The following is a 21,673-nucleotide window of genomic DNA, read 5'->3' as shown; positions in this document are numbered from 1 at the left end:
CAAGGGTCAACCTTCATAAATGCAATCGCGTCTTTAAATCTTCATCTCGCTTGTATGCGGTCAGTAAGTCAAAGCTTTAGAATGTTTCAATTGGAGTTCGAAAAGCGCCAGCATTCATCTGCTATGATTATGGCTCCAGTGCTCCTGAATGCCTCCTTCATTTTCCTCTTGTGTCAGCTCAATGCCCTGGGAGAACAAAGTATGTGTCTCTCATCATTGAAGTTAACAGACACTGGCCTTTTTATGTAGCAGAGTGATCTCAGAACTCTTATTGCTGTCAGTAGTGCAATTCGGAGTGGATAAAGGGGCACTGGCAGGAACACGTCTCCCTATTTGTTGAGGGAACCCTGTAACCTTGTGTTTCCACCCTTCCATGTTGCTGTCCAATTTTCTCCCCTGGCCTCTGTAGCAAGCTGGCCACCCATGTGACCAGGGGCTAGTGGGTCAAGTGAAGGACTGAAGAAGTCGTCATAGTTAATCCATCGCTCCTCCCTTTGCCTGTCATCCATCCCCTCTGCTCTGTCTGTTTCCAAGTGGTTCCACGCTTACTGTCTTTAATCCGCAGGCTTTGACAGATGATCATATTTGCATCTAATCCACTCAATGGTGATGGACCTTTCACCTTATCGCTACAGAGAACAGTGTTAATTCTGTGGAGGAGTTTATCAGGACTTTTTAGTGGAAGTCTGAGAACCTTTGCCAGTTCTTTCTAGTCCACAGTGTGAGGTTGACTCTAAAGAGACGCACACAAAAGTAGCCAAGGTTTAGTGGATCACAGGCTTGGTAACCCTCTCTAGCTATTGTTTGCATATTGAGGTTTTACTAGAGAGATTACAAAAATATATTTCTTTTTTTTAAAGAATATCAACACGTGCTCTTGCATTAACTTGAAATGATTAACCAAGACTATTGTTGATGCATTTGGGCTGAATTGTGTTCATCCATTATTCCTATAAGCCTTTAAGCTCATTTTGAGAGAGGGGGTAATATTAAGGCTTTTTGTTAGATAGGTTAACAACAGAACCCCAACTTTAATCCTGGATGAGATTGACTAATTGGCCGTGACTCAAAGTAATGAACCTTTATTATTACAGCTGCACCATCCATATCACTAACAGACTAATGGCTCGAGAGAGGATTAAAATACGCTCCCTTTTATGTCCTGAAATATTTAGGTTTTTTAGTTGGCAGAAAACAGTCCATTTGTGTTGAGTATGTATTCTGTGTTTAAATGCAATAACCCTGACCAATTCAGTCGCATGGAATTGAACTGAAGTGTGTGAATGACTCCCTGTTTGTGACATTAAGATGTTGCTCTGACTCATCTAAGAAAGGTAAATACACATGATATTTAAGGTGAGAGTGTCTGTCAAAGCAATTTGTTTAATGGAACACGGGGATGATTAATGATGATATTTTTACTAAAACAAGAGTCATGTCCTTAACCACTTGCTGACAACTGTGTAAATGTCCACATTTACAACAGCTCAAAATGTATAACTGTAAATACCGCTACTACACCTTTACTACTGTCAGGTTGGGAGCAGAACTTGCCGTCTTCTGTTCTTGAAAGGAAGCCTTTGTTGACAGGACTCTGACTCTGATATCATCAACTACAACTGTGACTCTACAACTAATCTGTGTCAAATTGTCATTTTTTTTATAAATAAACTAGTTAGCAAAACTTTTGCTTCAAGAACTTTTTCTTAAAGTACCATAGAGTTTTTCTCAGGTGTTTAACCAGTTTCAAGTTATTAATTACCATCAAAATAAACATAGAATGAATTTGTATTTTCTATAAATTGTTTCCTTTATTTACTGATATTTGTTGATCTATTTATGCTTATGGTCATGTAGACGGTCATTAATTTTAAACCTGTGATTATTTGTGAGATGGGCTTTACATCATGGTTCAATATGTTGTTCTCTCCTAATGTCGTAAGCAGTTTTGGATTCATCATAAGATCCTCAGCTATTATTCTTTAGGTGATGCAGTGTGACTCATCTCTTTTATGGGGCGATGCCTGATATGTAACTGTTTTTAGTTATTCAAATGAAGTTGTCAAAAAATGATGGCAATGCCTTAGAAATTTATGAATTCAGTGGTAAGCAAACTTATGTTATTTATGTGAAAGTACACAGTGTTTCTGTGTTCAGAGTTGGTTCTGGCTGACTGGGGTGGGGGTTAAGTCAGGTTAAATAGCAAGCAGCAGTCTGAAATGTGCTTTTTTATGACCAGTATCCCACTGTGATATTCCATTTTCTCCTTGAGCAAGACTTTGAACCCCCTTATCTGCCGGCCTAGACTTGGATATGCAGAAAATTATTACCCTTACTTTTGCTTCCATTTGAGAGTTATGATTAAGTTTGGATGAACTCTTTCGTCTGTTGCTTCGTCCATCCTTTTTTCAATACAACAAATGTAGTCCTTTTTTTTCAGAATTTTCTCTGAAGGCAGAAGGCTGTAGGAGGATGTGAAAGGGGCATTGTAGTTTCAGAGGACAGCAGTAGTGGTCAATGATTTTCAAGCATGATGTGCAGAACTTTTGTGTTTTTTAATGTCATCTTACTATGTTGGTTACAATTAGGAAAATAACACATCAGACCAAGTGCGACTCATTAAATAGTTTTGAATGAGAGGGACCCAACTGGACAGGTGAAGTGTGAGAAAGAAGTGAAGAAGCGGGTGCAGGTTGGATGGAATAATTGGACAAAAGTGTCGGGTGTGATGTGTGAGAAAAGGGCATTGGCAAGGATCAAAGGCAAAGTGTACAAAACGGTGGTCAGGCCAGCAATGTTGTATGGTTTGGAAACAGTGGCAATGAGGAAAAGACAGGAGGCAGTGCTGGAGGTAGCAGAGATGAAGATGCTGAGGTTCTCTTTGGGAGTGACCAGGATGGACAGGATCAGGAAGCAGTAGATCAGAGGGACAGCACATGTGGTCAGGTGTTTAGGAGACAAAGTCAGAGAGGCCAGATGGAGATTGTTTGGACATGTACAGAGGAGAGAGAGCCAGTACATTGGTAGGAAGACGTTGAGGTTGGAACTGCCAGGCAGAAGGTGGAGAGGAGGGCCAAAGAGGAGATTTATGGAGTTGGTGAAGGAGGACATGAGGTTTGTAGGTTTGAGAGAAGAGGAAGATCTGCTGTGGCAACCCCTGAAGGGAGAAGCTGAAAGAAAAAGAACAAGAAGAAATGTGGAAAGGTGTCAGGAGTTGGGTTTAGACTTTTTGTTGACAGCATATATGTTCGATGAACCCTTGAAGTTCTACTTGTGTGAACTGTATGTTGTCAGGGTTAGAACGTTGGTATTATCTGCTCCTGCTACATCTCTCTGTCCTCCACCCTTGCTGTACCTCAGATTTACATCTTGAACAGACTTCCCCCTCTTTGTATTTCTCCTTCCTTTGCAAGTTTAATCTGACATATAAAGATGTGAACCCGTTCTCCATTTGTGCCGGAGGGAAATCAATTCAAGTAACGGTGTGTGTGCGTGCGAGTGGATGTGCTCGTCTTGCGAGTATGTTTTCTCCGGCACGACTCTCCAGTGGGAACCGCTTGTTCCGTAGCGGGTGCGTCTCCCTGGACTTGGTGCGTTTGTGTGGTTTGGCAGCAGACAGTGCTGTTGTTTCCCAGTTGTCAGGTGGCGAGACAGTGGGTAAGATTATGTCACCCTGAATGTGAGTCCTCTGATTCTAGTCCGTTGGCATCTTATGCCATCTAACTTTGTGCCAGTTGAACTTAGGGTGGTCCTGTTTGATAGGCGAATTCAGTGGAAATGAGTGAATCCTAAGCTGAAGTGGTCGGTCAATCACCCTTGTACATTCAAATGTGGGCAAATCGGTGGGGCTTTGTCCGCATCTATTAACAGCAGGTACTGTGATATACGGTGTTTACTCATGCAAAACAGCCAGAGACAGAAGGGTGGCTTTTTCCTCAATTGTTAGGACTCTTGCTGTCTGAGGAAGTTGGAGGATCAGCTGATCGGATGCCCAGTTTTAAGAGCGCGACTAGTGAAGGCTTGCAAACATCTGCGGAATGTCACCACTCTGCCTCCTCCTTCCTTTTTTCTCTGCACTGCATCATCTGTATATCCCCGAATCAACCCTGCAGCTTCAGTCAGGCTCACCTCGAATGACCTTAAATGTTGTCTTTCGAACAGTGCTTGTTCTTGCAAAACTGAATAGTACATCTTTGCAGAAATGTGCTGGCAGCTAAGGGTGCAAATACTTATTTCTGCATTAAATACACAGTCATAATTCTTTTACTTTTAATGTGTTCAAATATTATAATCATTAGGGGAACTCCCTGTAAAGCATATAAAGTGTTTATCAGAGAAGTACTCTGTATGTGTCCGTACATAATCACTCAAGCCACGATAAAAACCTCCACATGCAGTAATTGATTTTAGAACAGTACAGTTTTTAGTAAGTCAAAGTTAGTGGTTTACATCTAAAAGTTACAAAGCGATGGTGGTAAATAAAGTAAACCATTCCTCTCGGGACATTTTTGCTCTTTATGTTTTATCCCTCTTATATGCTATGATTTGTTTTCTGTCAACCTTGAGTGACGCAGACCATTCGTGGCTCAGTTCTGCTGCATGACTGCAAGTGTCTGTTTAAAATAGTCATTTGTTTGACTAATTTATTGAGCAGATTATTTATTAGTTGTTCTGGCATGTGTTTCTATACCGTAAATGTAGTTGTAGTCTTTTGTCATATTTATTTATTTATTTATTTTACTCTTGAATGGTTATTTCATTCAGAGTTATTCTTATGTTCATTGGATTATTTTGCTGATGAAAGTGGCTTCTCAGAAATGTCTTCTGGAATAGAGGCCCACTTTACCTAAAAAAAATCCGTTTTTTTGAGGCGCATAACTGCGTACAATATCTTTGAAGTACTTCCAAAATTTTTTTCTGAGTTAATTTGCTTCGTGTGAAGTTTGTTGTCAAACAAAAGAACGCGTGTATGTGGTTCACCTAGCTGCTGCAAAACCAGTTGGTTATGAGGTCTCTGAGCTGTGTCACCAATGTGCCTTTTCGCTGCAAATACTGTCAAATAGCTCTGCAAAGAAGGGACTCTCTGGTTACACAAGTGTACCTTTCACGTATATATACACACACACGCACAATCCCGACTTAATCAAAACTTTCCCTATTGTGTTGCAAGGACTATCTCATCTTATCTTATAACTCAACAACGGTGGATATGAAAACGTTACCTCTGGGCCGGTAGTTTCTTGGACTGTTCTGCCATGGATCAAGCTCCTACCATGTGGGTTGGAAGCGTATCAGAAATGAAAAGAGATTGTCTTTCAGTGGCCCATTTTTTACTATTGAGATCATAAACTCAATATCAAATGTATCATTTAACCTGTTGATCCTGGCATTGAGCTTGTTAATGGATGTGATCCAACACAAGGTAATACTGTGATGAAAGCAATTGTCACTTGTGAAGATATAATCTTCCTGGTTGTCTACGTGGTCCGCTCCTGTCAGAATGTTTTTGGCAAACCTCCAAGCAGAGGCGAAAAGGAGAAGCTGCATTTGAAAAGCCCAGCATAAGCACGGTCATTATGTGCTTATGACTGTGATTTTATGCTGTAATTACAAAAAGTGAAGCTGTCACTGTATCTGGTTTTACCTGTCTTTCATTGCATGTGGCAGCTGTAATCCACCAAAAATCAGCATCATTATTTTATGTGAAGGGATATGCTGTCATGACATTTCTCTTTCCAAGTAGGGCTATAGAATGATCTTCATGAGTGTTAGTGGTTTTGCATGCTCCTTTAATGTAGAATTCATTTTTTCAGTTCACCACAAGCTCAAATGTGAAGCCACCCTGGCTCCGTCATGCACCTTTTTGCGCAACAGCCAGCTTGTTTAACGTGTGTGGCCTACACTCTGAGCTGTTTGCACACTTTTATTGCTCAATTAGGTCAATGGGAGTTTGCCGAAGAATGCATGTGTTAGAACGTTGCTCTTCCACTCATGTCCTACAAATTATACATAATTAGTTTGTGTATACTTGGAGCCAAAATAACCATATCCTTGCTTGTGATTCTTGAGCTGCTTCTGAAGTTTGGATGTCATGCTCCAGTAACTTGATGGATTTTTTAAAAACACTTTTTGTTGGCAGAACTAAGTTAAAAACCAAAATGGCCATCCTTGTCATTAAAAAGTCCAGCTGTATCTTAATCCAATAGTTAGGGTTTTATTTTGCGAGTCGTGTTGTGATGCACTTCTTCCTGCTGAGCCACAGATGGCAGCCCTCTACCTCGAGCTTCCACACACACCCACGAGCCGAGGTGTGTGAAAGTGTAGTGTCAGGTTTTGTGTGTGTGTGTGATAGGAAGGGGGGGAGAGAGAGTGGCAGACTGCAGTTCTGTTGAGGTCTGCAGATTTCTCACACTATGCCTGCTCCTTCTGAGAATCATGCTTGTTGTTGTGCATTTTTAGTCTCATATTTGTTGCAGAAAAAAACAAGCGAGGTCCACCCACCCGTATTCCAGACAACAAACAACCTGTGCTTTGATTTACTAATTGAGTTATTCTGTCCTTCTGCTACAGCTTCATATGAAATGGCTGCACTTAAGTTCTTGGTTGACATGAATCGACTGCTAGTGATGGTCTATTTTGTTCACCATTGTTTACACACACACATGCCCTGGATGCAGTTTACCACTTAGGCTGGGTGGCGTATTGATGACCCTTGAACTAAGGCACATTACAGCCCAAGTTGTGTATATACTGTATGTACTAGCGATGGGCGATAACTTACCACCGCACACATTCTCCACGATGACAATTCTGCATCTCAGGTTAAATTCGATAAACATGCTCACACTCGCTGCAGTGGACCTGCATACATGAACATGAGGGGACCGTGACGGCGCGCCATGCTCTCCAGCTCCATTGCGTGTGACAGTTGGGGAGAGTATTGTGGACTTTGCTTCACGATCGTAGTTTAAAACTAATTTTAAGACAGGGAACCTTTGATAATGACTCTGGTCGACTCTGAGTCTCTGGGTTTATTAAATTTTCTGATGTAGGTGTCTGCCTTGGTTCATATCAACACACGCAGGTCTCCCTATTGCACTGGCGCCTTGGCGGAACACTGTGGTGAAAATAGTTGGATATTGGATGGACATCGGCTCCGGTATTGGTGGTGGCGTATTCTTCCGCGTCCCCATTAGGGTTCACTAATCGTGGACACACTCTCACAGGCAGTGCTACTGCTGCAACCTGGCATCGGTTAGGGACCATCAATAAATTCCTAAATGGTCGAAGTATTACTGAAATCTTCAACAAGGCAATGAAACGCAACCATTTTAAGAGAGAGAATTGTGAAAAGGTTTTTCATCACACAAGACAAAAGACTGACAGTTTCAAGAGAGGCTGAAGTGTGTCCAACACATGGCATATAATGACAATGTATTTATCGTGATAATTATCGCCAAAACTACAACATTTATCGTGATTTTTTTTTCTCCATATCATCCATCACTAATATGTACTCTATGTATGTTACAAGTGTGTTGCAGAAACAAAGGTTGAGAGCCATTACTATACAGTCATCCTCATTAGTCCATTGTTTTTTTTTTCAAAAACGCTGTAGTCATCAGGAATATATCTAACATTATAATAAAAGCTATGATTAATTACTGGTACTCGACTTGCACCATGCAATGACACACAGCATTTAACACCTCATTTGCAGGGGAGAAAAGGTAGACTGAGATGAATGTTGAGCTCTGGGGGGCTTAGAGCAACTCTGCACTTCGTAGGTGGTATTATCTCGTTGAAGTTCTCTCCCTGCTCCGTTTCTTAATCCTCTGCAGAGTAGGTGCACCACAGCGAGTGTCGGAGAGAGAAGACTGTTATTTGCTTAACCAAATCTTTGGAGGAGGCAGTAGTCCTTTGATCTACTTCCAAATTCGCCCAGTTCATTTTCATTTGGTCATCAGTCACTTGGGCTGTCTTCTGTGTGTGCGCGCGCGTGTGTCGGTGTGCGATTGTGTTGTGGATGAGCACAGGCTGAGTGAAGGAGGGAAGCTTGAGAACAATGGCATGCATTTTTATTAGGTTCCTCTGTCCCTCTGTTTGTGTCCTTGTTGTCATTTTGTTTTTTTAATTTTCTTTTTCATTATCCTTGTTCTTAAGCCGTTGATGTCAGACTGGCACAGGAGGGTGCCATAATCTGAGCAAGAAAAGGCACTTTTATAACTGGACAAGCCACTAATTATATGTTTAGATTTGCTGGAATGCTAGTTATTTCAACAACGTAGATAAGCAGCAGCCCTGAACAAAGTTTTTGCCATGTCACCATTCGAGGAGTTTTTCATCATTACCTTTTTGTTCCAGATCATAATAAGATTTGGGACTTTGTAGCTGTTAAATGATGGCAGAGTATAGGCTGAGCTCACTTGCTGAGATCCTGTAATGAGTTTTTTCATTTGGTGAAAAAAAACCAACATAAGTCATAGAAATCACAAATCCTGACGCATCCTGGCTCCAGTTAAATCTACACCTCTGACTCTTCAGAGTTACTCATTTCATGCTGAACTCTTATTTCCATGCCAGATGACTCATCTGTTTTCTCTTCGTTCCCAGTGAGCACTTGTCCTGCGCCTTCACCTTCTTCTTGCATGGAGAGAGCAACGTGTGCACCAGCGTGGAGATCAACCAGCACCAGCCCGTCTACCACCTGACTGAGGAGCACCTCACTCTGGCTCAGCAGTCATCCAGCCCTTTCCAAGGTGAATTGCACCCAGCAGCTCACACATGCACCAGGAGGTCGTGCACATGCTCAACCAAATTAATGTCGACATGTTGCACAACAGCAGCAGCAGCAAACACTGACATTTGTGAAACTAAACACCCTCTTATATTTGTCCCTTGGAATCATACTTTATCTGAATCTTGAAATGGCTAAATGCCTACTTTGGTCTTTGCACAAAATGGAGATGGCATGTTTGCTATTGGTAGTTCATATACTTGGGCTAAATAAACAAGTTGTCATTTTTATTTGACCTTAAAAGTAGAGCAGTTTTGACACACATTTTCAGAGCTAGTTGGAGCAAAAAAAAATTCCAGCTTCTGAAAGCTGAAATGCAGCAGTAAATCTGGAGAAGAGGCAGTATACCTTTCGTTCTTATTTGGACCCCCCCGAGACTGTTAGATTTCATCATGAACCAGAGCATTACGGGGTCATATAGTAGGAACAAACAATTGGCACACATTTAATCTCTGTCCATTCCACAGGTGGTCTTTTATTTCAAATCTGTTTTCTGTGGCTTCACCACTTAACTGTCGCCTAAAGCATACCTTCATCTTACCGTCGCCATCTAGATCTAAAATTGAACTGTTCATTTCAGACTTTGCAATGATAAAATGACAAAACTACCTCCCTTCTATCCCTTCAACATTAATCTTTTCTTAAATACTTTATCTCTATTTGTACTATATTAGTTGCATGGAAATTGGAACAACAGCAAAACCTTCACCAGAATCTAGGAGCTGATACAGTACTGCTGTGGAACTGCTGTGTGAAAATACACATTAAAAATAAAGTCATCACTCCTTGGTGTTTCATATTTGATTCATTAAGTAATAGCCAAAACATCCACGCACCTCTGCTTTCATCACCATATGAGAATTTATTACACTGTTATTAAAAACACAATTTAGTAGTAGATATAGAGAATTCTCTCCTCACTACTATCACTGAAGCCAGGTGTGCCACTGGTGTGCCACATTCATTTGGTGTCAGGCTTTCATTTCTGACATGCTGCAATAGGAGGCAACTAAATAGTTTGCAAAAATGGTTGCAAAAATATCAACATCAGCCCCGTGGTCTTCGTATTCTTGTTGGGAACCTTGGTGAACTCAGTGTGACATGATGCTGAAAACCTTCTCTTGGTTGAATCTGGCCGTGACTTCTTTTTATCCTGCAGTGAATATAGATGCTAATTTCTCAGTGTCCTCCTAAAGGTTTTTAATAGTGTTTGGCTATTATAGCGCACAACCATTGGCTGTATTGACCTTGTTTTGCTGTTAAATAAGCTAATTGTGTTGTACAAATGCTTAAATAATCCTTCAGTTTACTGAATGAATTTTATTTCCGACTTCACTACTGCCTGTAAAAAAAAAAAATCCAATTATTCCACTGCCAGGTAGCTGTCTTTATCTCACTTGCAGTCTTAGAAATTATACACTCGCCGTTACAATTATCTATTTGATAATTAAAGATTTATGAAACATTAAACGGCTTTGTTAAATTTAGCTGTGAATGTTTTTGTTATAATAAGCCCCCTCTGTTAATCTTGAGATTATGGTTTCACCACTAATTGCAATTGGAGCCTGTAGAAAGAGCTTTATTTACCTCTGCTTCTCTATCAATTTGGTTTTTGCTATTTTACTATGTGACCTGTATCTGTCCTCACCTGACTTCTTCCCTCCTTAGTCAGTCTCCTTCTGTTTTCCCCCTCCACTCCACTCCCCTCACCTCAGCCCATCTTGGTTTACTGTGTGGTTAAGCGCTCGGACGTGCAGACCCCTCTCGAATGTGACCTCATAAAAGGGGCGTAGAGTGAATGTAATGAACTTTCAGCCCATTACGCTGATTTGAGCGCATTTGACATGTCTTCAGGGAGCCACAGATACACTCGCGCTGAGAGAAATACGGGGGACAGAAGGGGAAGGCAATGGGATGATGCTTTGAAGAAATAGAAATCCATTTCCATAATTGTCCTGAATTTGATCTCTATTCCACAACTAGCCTCGGTCTATTACGCGTGTGTGTGCGTGCAATAAGACTTGCAGAAGTCAAAGTACTTGAATTCAATTAGGGTTAATATGATCACATGTAGCTGGATGTTTCTGTGCTCGACAGCATAAGTGACCCTAAAAGGTTTAAGTTGAAAGCTGGGACATTCAGGATGCTGTGTCAAGACGGAACACACACACAATCTCTCTGCTGCTGTGTACTGGTACCATGGAAAGAAGACATTGTACTGTCATGACGCATAATATCAGCATCAGCGTACAAAACTAAGTTATTCGGCGCAGTATTGTGTAGAAATTTACTGACAGGTTTGGCCCACGAAAATCTCCGTTCCCCAGTAGTGGTTATTGTTTTCAAGTGCCTCAGTATTGTTCCACTGGTATTTTCATGTTGTTGCAACTTATGATGAAAGAAAGAAAAAAGGTTGCATATCGGAAAGTGTTAGTTTTATCTACTTCCTTCTTGCTGTCTGAGACTCTCAAAATAACTGTTACTAAAACTAAACATTTAGATTTAAATACTCACTTACAGACCCACAAGGCAGTCTGTCTGAAGACGCGTTTTACAATCCTTCCCACTTCAGTGAGTACACATTTTTAGCTGTCAGCTTGTCTGCATGCATCTACAGGCTGATGCCCATATGTTTCATTTACTTGTATACATGAATTATGTATATTTGATTCTAAGGCCATATGCATCTGCTGATGGATGTATTGCTCTTCTTCGAGCAACTGATGGTCTCTCAGTGACTCCCAGAAGTCTGTGCAGTGAAGTGTGTTTGCAAAGGAACAAGCTTTTTTATAAGCCTCTGTTTATGGCCTCTCCGGCTGCAGTTTGCCAATAATTGGAGTCTGGATAGCTCTGTAAGTATATGGCGAGTCGGCGGGGACTCTCCGTCGTCGCTCCAGAAAGGTCAGCATCCTTCAGACTTTGCCAGCTAAGGCAGAATGACAAGGAAGAAAAAGAGGAGGTGACAAAGTACAGCTTGTCAAAAGAATCATCCTATATTTGGGACACTGATCGCTGACTAAATATCTTACAAGTAATTTGGCGGGAACTAGTTGATGCTTGTGTGGCACAAATTAAAATAATGTTGAGAGAGTGGACAAGAGTAATGTAAAAAAAATTACGTACAGAGATTTTTCCATGCCCCTTTTCTGGTTTTAATGCTTCCCTATTTTTGTGTCCATAGTTATTCTGAGTCCTTTTGGCTTGAACGGGACACTGACCGGCCAGTCATTCAAGATGTCTGACCCGCCCACACGGAAACTGATCGAAGAGTGGAACCAGTTTTATCCCATCAGCCCAAGTTCAAAGGAAGGTTCTTCTGATGAAAAGATGGAGGACATGGATTGGGAGGATGATTCTCTAGCCTCTGTTGAGGTCCTCGTCGGTCAGTGTGGCAGTATGATAATTCTTAATTTAGGTTTTTCAACCTTTTTTATCTGTCTGTTCGCTGACACTTTGTGTGTGTCTTTACAGGTGGTGTACGGATGGTGTACCCAGCCTGCCTGGTGTTGGTCCCCCAGTCGGACATTCCTGTTGTGGCCCCTGTGGGGTCCTCTCACTGCACTGCCGTTTATTCGGGTGGTCATCAAGTGCCTGCTTCCCAACGAGAACCTGCCATGTCCTTGGTGACCCTCACCCCTCCCACATCACCTGAGGAAGTGCAGACAGGTAGTGACATACTCGGTATGCATTTACGCGACAGGAAGCACTGCAGCAAAGACTCAGTCATGATATACTCTGCTAAATGGGCTCTCTCCCCTCCACAGTGGACTCTCACTCAGCCCAGAAGTGGCTCAAGATGCCTTCATCATGTGACGTGTTCAGTGTGGATAGAACAAGCCACCACGGTGGGAAGATTCCTCGGCGGTTATCCAGTCAAGTGATGGAGCACGTCTGGCAAGAGTGCAATATCAACCGAGCCCAAAACAAGTAAGCTGCTTTCTGTAGTCTGCTTCACACCACTATATTGAACAAATATTTAGCGAGCATTCTGTTGATTTTCCTCGTACTAAATCTGATTAATGACTTATTCTTTTCTCCAACCTGGGAACCCGCTGCTCAGAAAAATAAAGATTACCGCTCCGTCTTTGTTAGAAATACATCAGTCATCAGTCAGTGTGTTGTAAAGCTGCAATGACATGATTGTGTCTGTCTTGTTGTTGCAGTAACACGCAGTAGATAATGAAATCCTGCAATACGCCTTTGCTTGTAAACGAGAAGCACCTGCAAAGTAATAATAATTACAGCAAGGCTTTCACATATACAAACGCTCCAGGCATACAAATCAGACACATTAAGCGCTCTAATGAACAACCTTTAAATGTCTTCTTTGGCAAAGGTCGGATTCTTCAAATGCATCTGTGGTTGGGTTAAAGTAATACTATTACCCCAGCCACTTGAAAATGGATTAAGGTCAGGAACGGGCCTGTGGCCAGCGGTTCTCTCCTACTGCCCGCCATTTTTTTTGCGCAAACAAGGTTCAAGTTCAAGTTAGTGGAATAAACACTGGTTTGTCGAAACATGTTTAACAGACTTTTCTCTCACTAACACATTTGTATTGCTATTCTTGTGGGGACATTGGGAGGTTTCTCATTGACACAATGCTTTCCCTAGCCTCTTACCCTAAACCGAACCATCCAAAACAAATGGCCAACCTTAACCAGGACTCTGAACCAAACTTAAATCTGATTATAATGACCCAGTTATTTTTAAGTCTTCAATCTGTCAGGAATTGGTCCTCACAAGGCAGTATAAACAAGCACACAAACACGCATATATATATATAAATATATCCATTTATAAATATAAATATCCAATTCTGGAGTAATAAAGCAACATAAGACCCATAGAACATGGTGAATGATGTGCTGTTTACTGGGCTATTCCAATTACGAAATGAAAACAACGACAACAAAAACTCTATAATAACGGTAAACTCAAAAGATTACTTGAAAGTATTGCGTTTTCCCACCTTTTTTCTCCTTTTTACTTCTTATGAATGCAGTGCTGAAGTATCAGATCAGGACTCTGATTTAGGGCCAAACAAATGTGATCGGGACATCCCGAGTAATAATGAATTTTGGACTGTATGTTCAGAATTGCACCTTTTCCAGTTGTTCTATCTTATACTGTATACTTAAGCGCAGCAGTCTCTGATTGTTGTTTTGATTGTAGCTGAGGTTAAACTTGCGGTTGTCGACTTTCATACCTTGCTTATCAAACTGCCTCTGATGAACACATGCTGAGATTATTACTGTCATGTGAAATGGAGATCTTCATTCAATAGGCTTTTTCATAATCTTTGGACGACCACGACATCATGCCGTTTTTTTTTTTCTGACTGTCATTAAGTGGCTTTTTTGTGTTGCTTCTTCCTCACCCAGACGGAAGTTCTCAGCTGCAACGAATGGTACCTGTGAAGAGGAGCGGGCTGAGAAAGTGGGAACCTGGGATTTTGTCGAGCCATCACAAAGGTCTTACTGCCACTGTTCCAGGTCCGTTTCATTTCCGATTCATTCGCACAACGCCGTCACATCTTCGGCCTCCCGCTTCATTTTGAAGCAGCGGAGTCAAAACATAGTCCCCATGGTGCCGCATCAGCGAAACATCTGCAGGTTATACTCATGTCCATTAGTTTGACAGGCCCATTACTCTTCATGCTTTTTCTTCCAATGTATCACAAATTCATAGAAGTGACAGAATGCTGAAACCTGGACTGGGTTGTATATATAAGCCTGGCATTTTTATTCCCCTCTCAGATGAGCGTAATTTCCGGCAGAAATAATGGTTTGACTTCTGATGGAGCACTTAAGGGATATGGTGTTGGCAGGAGAAGTGCTCATGTTGCATTCCTCTTGATAAATGAGCTAAAAACATTCCTAGTCACTCAATGTGTATCTTTTTAAATGCTATCTTTTCATCTGTGGGGAATGATAGGCTCAGTGCCAGTTGATGCTTACTGGCGGCTGGGAAACACCGCCAACGAACACCCACTCTGCAACACACTCTTTACAGACAGGTGTTCATAGTGTGTTTGTTTCCGTGATTAGCTTGCAGTTTTGTCTTTGCTTAGCATTCATGACTGATGCGCATCTCTCTATTTTATGAAGTATGTCAACTTAAATCTTCACTTGTCTTTGTCAATTCATTTTACACCACAGCGTTGCTTCTTTTGGCTTCTCCGCCGCCTTCTCACAGGTTTGCCGCAGCAGCTTAACCTCGTCCATCATTCTTGCCGGCTTAGCCTTCACTTTCGCTACCAAATAATATCACAAATTTACATTTCCATATATAATTGTTGGTTCTATTAACTGGCATTTACATTATAGCCTATAAAAGAAACAGTCGGACACGGTTGAGTTGGGCTGTTATTCCCCGTCCTCTTTTCATTTTAATTCGATCAGGACTCTTGCTGTGCACTTTGTTTAATCCATTAAAAATCCATGAATATTTGACCTGGGTACTCCTAATTGATTGTCTGGCTGGAGCCGCAGATGAAAGCACTGTGTCTTTGGGATGGTCAGCTTGGGTGTGTTAATGTGTTGGAAGCCAACCAACAATCTTGTGACACAGATCTACAAAGCTGTGTGTGCAGCCAGTGTAAATTTTCACTAGCTTTTTTGTGTGTTGCGCTCACTTACTATCATTATTGGTGCTCTGCTGCAATTGAGTTTTATTCTTGAATAACACTAGGTGCTCTTCTCTATCTGATACAGAACAGAAGAGACACTTCATTGTGCTTTATGTGAAATGTTTTCAACTTATTGGTGTTTTTTTTCATCTTAGGCCTTAAACTTTGTCGCCTCTTCTCAGCACTCTAGTTAACGCCTTTTTTGTCTGTTCCGCAGATACAAGTCAATGAAACAGCGAATCAACAGCAGCACGGGTCAAGCTCAGTCAACAGGTCAGGCCTTGCAGCTTCCTACCAAGCACAAAGCTGGTGGGGAGAAGCCAGAAAAAGTTGACAAACAGCAAAAAAGACCACAGACGCCCTTCCATCACCGAAGCCTTACCAGTGACGATGCCACCCTCGACACTGAAACAACAGCAGGCCAACGGCTGTCCATGAGAGGCCAAGATGGAGGGAGATACCCCAACATTCGCACGACGGACATGACTGCCATCAAAGCGCCGCAGCTACACAGTGGCGGGATACGCACTGGGTCTGGAGATCAGACCAACTCCCCTCAACCGCCGCCGCTGAGCCCCCATCCTTGCGACCGTGGTGATGACTCAGCGGAGGGGATGAAGCAGCCATCTTCCCCGAACAGCCAACACTTTTACCAACCTCAGTCAGAGCCCTGCCTTGGTGGGGTTAAAGGTAGCGGCGAGGAGCCTGCAGGGCCTGAGGGTCTGAATCAGCACTTCAACTCGCACCATAACCCCTCAGCTTCTAGTTACTCAGATCCTCCTGAGCCGACGGTCTATGTGGGCACTGGGGTCAACCTGGAGGAAGACGGCCCTCACACAGCATGGAGGTTATTCAAGCTGCCACATAGGAAAGATGCTGATCTACACACGCCTCTGCTGCCGTGGGACAAGTATAGAGATGAGACTTCAGCTGGGCAGGACAGCACTGTCTCAGTCACAGAGTAAGTGAGGAGGAAAAAAAAACTATTTTCGCAGTTTTTGTTCAACCAGAGTGTAAAGCCATATTGCTGCTGCTGTGATTATTATTGCAGTTGTGCAATCTGAGCGAGTCAGGCACCTGGGTAGGCTCTTGCATTGAGACGTAATCCTCCCAGGCTCTAAATGGTGGCTAATCTCTGGCCGGTACAGATACACACCATCACCTCACTCTAGTGGTGGATGGGATCCGTGTAACTATGAGTGAATTCGTCTACAAGAGACAAACCGTCCTCATCTTGGTTTGTGCTGCTGGAAAAAAGAATAACAAAAGTTAAAACCCATTCCGAAGTGGTTTCATATTACCTGACTGCTGCTGCAAGTTTTCCTTGTCCTTGTTTCATCTCAAAACCAACCTGCGTTTTCCCTCTCCTCTCTTTGTTCAGGATAATGTCCACGTCACGATTGCCCCTGAAGGTCTCTGACGAACGTGTTCAGCTTTACCGAGTCAGGAGGAACCAATACCTTGCTGCCGCTATCACTGACGGAGACTACGAGCCTGAGGTGGACCCCTATGCCTTTGAGGAAGGAGATGTGAAATTCACCTTTTCCAACAGGAAAGATAAGGCAGGAGGGGAGAGGGAGCCTGGCAAGAAACACAAGGTAAGTTTGATGCTAACTAGCAGGTTTTGCTCTACTCAACACATTGTTTCCCAAAAATACAAATATAAAAACGAAATGTTTTTGCCTTGGTTTTCACCTCGGTAATACTGTATTTTGACATCTGTTTTCTGTGTTCCCCCAAAGACATGCTGGCTCTTCTTGTTGAGCCTGGTTCTTGTTCCTAAATATAGCGAACAGCCTGCTGTCCTGTAGCTCTGTGTGTGTCTTCACCCCAGAAGCACACCATGCTTACTGAACCATTAGGCCAAAAAAGCACTGGAATATGTTTTTGGTCTCCTGTGGTCGTTGCAGGCGAGACTGCTCACCCTCCTGTTTGGTGCCTCCAGTGGAGTGTGTAGTCCCTTAAGAGTCTGCGTGTGTGGAGCATTGTCTGTAGTGAATATGGGTTAGAAGAGTTCTGTGCTGGTCCAAGCACTTTTAAGCAAACCTTTGAAACCTAAGAAAATGAGCATGAATTCAACAGACGTTTTTAGAAGACCCATTCTTTGGTCGTGTTTCACTCTAAACCCTTTCTATTGTTGTGTATAAGCTGCATTTTTCTCATTCCCCCATTATCTGCTCTTTTATTACTCCATTTTATATTGTCTCCTGGCTGCTGGTGATGTACTGTACAGGAGTTTGATGACCGCGCAGACGATAAGGTGCATTCGTGGTGGCAGCCTTGATGTCAGAAAGACTAGATGATATGTTTGAGGCTTCTCACTCAAGGCCACGGTACTGATCCGGGAGGTTAAAGCACCATTTCCGCCTATAGATTCTGGCCTTGATTTTGAACATGGTACTTGGCCAGGAATCTATTCTTGAAGACATTCTGGTTAAAGCATTTCTTAGTCAAGTGAAAAAAGCCCTGGAGCATAATGAAATCAATAGCCAGAACATAACATTTCTGTTCCCTGTATAGAAGTGCTCAGCCTTTAACTACACAGACACATACACATGAACACGCATGGACGCAAGTATTGATGTCTGGGTGGGAGCTCAGATGCCATTCCTTAGATCGTGATGCAGGAAATGTCGTTTGCCTCAGCAGAAGCTTTGTCCCGCTCCCATTGTATGTGTTTGGAGATCTTTTTGTTAACAGCATCATAATAATCTGTTTGATTTTACTGCGCTTTTGTGTTGATTTGAGAAGGAAACCTCTTTGCGAATTCTCCCTGGCAGAGTTGATGTCGCACACTGTAGTTATGTAATGAGTCCCTTTATACTGTTATGTATCCTTATGGCTTTTCAGTAAATTTGTTTTGGTCCCTCACAGACTCTTTGGATGTAATTAATAACAGTTACTCAAAGGAAAGCTTGAGAACAAAATGATCTCTCTTGTATTTAATCATGAGTGGAATTTGTGTATTTAACAATGACCAATATGTGTTCCCTAATTTTCTTCTTTTTATGGCAGGATGAAGATGGAGCATCGTGTCCATCAGACGGTAAGCACATTAGTTTTGTGGTGCTATACTACTGTCTTATATTAAAGTTGTATATGATGTATGTTTACAAATACATGTTTATATCTGAGTCTTAGATTAGTAGAATGAATAAACTAAGTTTGCTGTGACAAGATGTGATTGAAAACATACATATAACTTATAAAGAAACTAGATAAATCATTCATGTGTGAGAAATATTTTCAGGATGACAGCCAACCGTTGAAAGAATAGGTTGCCTTGAGTTAGGTCTTTAACTTCAGGATTACATAACATGCCTTCAGCGTGAACCCTCCTGAAATTTAACATCTCTGTCTTGGTGAAGATGCTCAGCGGGCAGCAGCTCACAACCGAATGGCCCCCACCAGCCTAATCCATGAGACTGACCTGGCCGTATCTATAGATGACTTAGACAACCTTTTCAATTCAGACGAGGACGATCTGACGGTATGTATCCTTAGATCTACCTCAGTCTCCATTTGGCTCTTGAAACCTTTTGCTTTTCGCCTGCAGCCTGGTTCCAGACGACCTGTCAACGGAAATGATGAGAAATTTGGCGGCAAAGAGCCGAAGTCATCTGCCTTGGACCCTGTACCCTGCATCAGTATGTCTAGTTCATTCATTAGTGAACTTTGAAGAAGTATATATGTCAACGTTCTGATTTCTTTTCTCCTATTTTTCAAATTTCCAACTGCTGGTTTTGTAATGAGCATGACTTGGCAGGTCTAGTGAAGAAAATGTATCCTGGATCTGCAGGAAGTCTTTGTTCTCAATAGATGTACCTAATTAAAACCTTGACACAAATACATGCGGAAACACGTGATGTCTAAATCCAATTAAATATTGACTATATGCTAGGAAATGATCTCCACCTGCAGTGCCTTTGTTTTTCATTCACTTTCCTAACGTCGCCCCCTAGTGGATAAAGTTGTACTGGAGCTAGTCAGCTGCCAGCAGTGAATTGTGTCGCTGCGGCTTATCTCTTCTATACGTGCTATCTTAAGTGCCTGTACTGCTGGGGTTATCGTGTGCCAAACACAATCCGTTAAAGCTAGAGGCCGACACTACTGCATGTGCTCAGGGAACATACGGTTTAAACTTTTAGGACTAAAAGTCCTATGTTTTGAAACATATTGATCTGACAGTGACTTCATTTTTGTCCATGTCTCCAAGAGGAATCATGATCTGTTGATTCTTGTTCAGCGTTTATTTTAAACAAGGAATTTAAGATACCTTGATATGTGTGGTAACTAACAGAAGCTGCTGTAAAAATTGCTATAACTTTTATTAAGGCTTGTTTTTAAAGATGTGGCCTCATATGTGACAAGCGATTTGTATCAGCAATGTAAGCTGTTGGAAGGTAATTGGAACAAGTCCCTAAACAGCCTGGTTTGTTTGTGTTGTGATATCATTCCAAGGAATACAGGTGCATCCTTAATCCTCAATCATTACGTGCCAATCTTTCTTTTTACTCACGGTTCCCCTGAAGTACTTGTTTTCCTCCTGATATACAAACACTTGTTGTGCTTGGTATGTGAATTGCTGCTGACGTGTTTGTTGTTGAGCTTATGCAAGCTTGTGCCCCCGAGAAAACTCAATAGTCTTTTAAACAAGCTATTAAATATTGTGCTTATAAAATGCAATGATTTAAGATTCATGATTTCTTTCATAAGGTTGTCCTGGTGTTCTGAAGTGTCTAACAATCAGCCTGAAAATCTTAAAGAGTTATTTTCTGGCCCATCGGTTATTTGGCTCTACTTTAAAATGTCCCACCAATGAGTCTCATGTGTTAAATGTTTATCTATCTTGGTGGTCACTTAGCTATAATGTACAAGTTTAATGAAGTGTTCTTGTCTGATTGAAAAAGTGTTCTTCTTGCTCTTCAGGTTCTGCAGATCTGCACCAGATGTTTCCCACACCGCCCTCACTGGAGCAGCACATAATGGGCTACTCGCCTATGAACATGTGCAGCAAAGACTACGGCAGTATGGAGCCCACCTCAGGAATGACCATGCTGGATGGAACCTCAGCACTTGGAGGGCATTTTAAGATCGAAGTGGAGGAGAGCTTCTGCAGCCCCAAGCCATCAGAGATCAAGGTCAGTCTGAAAGCAAGCGTCCTTGAACTCAGAAGAATTATACTAATGTCAACTTTGTCTATTTTGTAGGATTACTCCTTCGTGTACAAGCCAGACCTATGCCAGGCTTTTGTTGGCTGCTCCATGTTTGCGCCTCTCAAGTCGTTGCCTAGCCAGTGTGTCCCACCCATCAAGATGCCAGAGGACAGCATCTACAGACCAAGCTGGAGCATGGGAAGAGACATTCACAACCCTGTGCCTGTCATGACCATCCTCAACAAGGACAGGTGCTGTTTTTTGCAGAAATTTGTAGCTATGGACCTAAAACTTATGAAAAATATAAAAAGATACAAGTCTGGTTTTATAATTCCAAGTTTTCCTTGATCGATTGAAGGGTGTTTTATCAGGTTTTCAATCACAAACTCAAGCGAGCCGTATGATTATTTGCTGCTCAGTAACAGATGGAAGGTCAATTTTATATATACTCTAACTAAATCTCGCTGTGCGCAGGTCAGTCATGATGACAAATCAGCTGCTGCATTCCTTGCATTCTCTTTCCATCATGGAACGCTTCATAATTCCTGTCCCCTCTAATTCAAATACTGCTCCTAATACAGCTCGATGTTCTGGGTGGAACGGCAGTGAGGCATTTTAATTCAGGCCCAGAGAAGACATGCCAAGGCTGCACTGGCATTTTATGTGCAAGGAAGCATGTACTTACACTCTGTCTCTCTCGATCCCCGTACACACACACACACAATCTCTGGTCTCTTCCCTGACTTGCTTTACTCTGGGAGCTCAGTTTTCCATGCATGATTGCCTCTGGTGCAGCAGGGAAATGCATGTAAAAGCCTTCTTGGTGGAAGATGGGGATTATGACAGCGGAGGTGGGCCCTAATGACTGCTCGATGCAACCTTAGTGCTTAAAGCTGCTTAAGAGTGTTCCTAATGACAAATCTGCACCTCTCTTCACACTCTGTTAAACAGCTCATCTTATCGTTCAATATTGATTTTATACCTATGGACAGTAAATTGGATGTAGATTTGGAAATCTAAGCTGCTCATTGGTGTCTCAGGAAATGTCATACTTTTGAGTATGTGGCCCGACAGCATTAGCTCCATTCATGT

General features: G+C 42.1%; 1 protein-coding gene across 2 annotated transcripts in view; it reads left to right on the top strand.

Moving 5' to 3' along the window:
* Positions 1-21,673, top strand: part of med13a (mediator complex subunit 13a) — a 51,865-nt gene that overhangs the window by 20,681 nt on the left and 9,511 nt on the right. The window contains exons 4-15 of one of the 2 annotated variants that reach the window (XM_053846818.1): positions 8,614-8,759; positions 11,979-12,179; positions 12,269-12,463; positions 12,562-12,724; positions 14,179-14,289; positions 15,643-16,386; positions 16,807-17,023; positions 18,441-18,471; positions 18,794-18,915; positions 18,982-19,072; positions 20,355-20,566; positions 20,636-20,832. In XM_053846818.1, coding sequence (XP_053702793.1) covers positions 8,614-8,759; positions 11,979-12,179; positions 12,269-12,463; positions 12,562-12,724; positions 14,179-14,289; positions 15,643-16,386; positions 16,807-17,023; positions 18,441-18,471; positions 18,794-18,915; positions 18,982-19,072; positions 20,355-20,566; positions 20,636-20,832 — 2,430 coding nt within the window. Of the gene's footprint in view, positions 1-8,613; positions 8,760-11,978; positions 12,180-12,268; positions 12,479-12,561; positions 12,725-14,178; positions 14,290-15,642; positions 16,387-16,806; positions 17,024-18,440; positions 18,472-18,793; positions 18,916-18,981; positions 19,073-20,354; positions 20,567-20,635; positions 20,833-21,673 lie in introns of both variants that reach the window. The other variant, XM_053846816.1, reaches the window with a different exon arrangement.

Source organism: Synchiropus splendidus, chromosome 17, assembly GCF_027744825.2.
Source record: "Synchiropus splendidus isolate RoL2022-P1 chromosome 17, RoL_Sspl_1.0, whole genome shotgun sequence".
In the NCBI taxonomy this organism is placed as follows: Eukaryota; Metazoa; Chordata; class Actinopteri; order Syngnathiformes; family Callionymidae; genus Synchiropus; species Synchiropus splendidus.
This window is presented reverse-complemented; position numbering and strand designations above follow the sequence as displayed.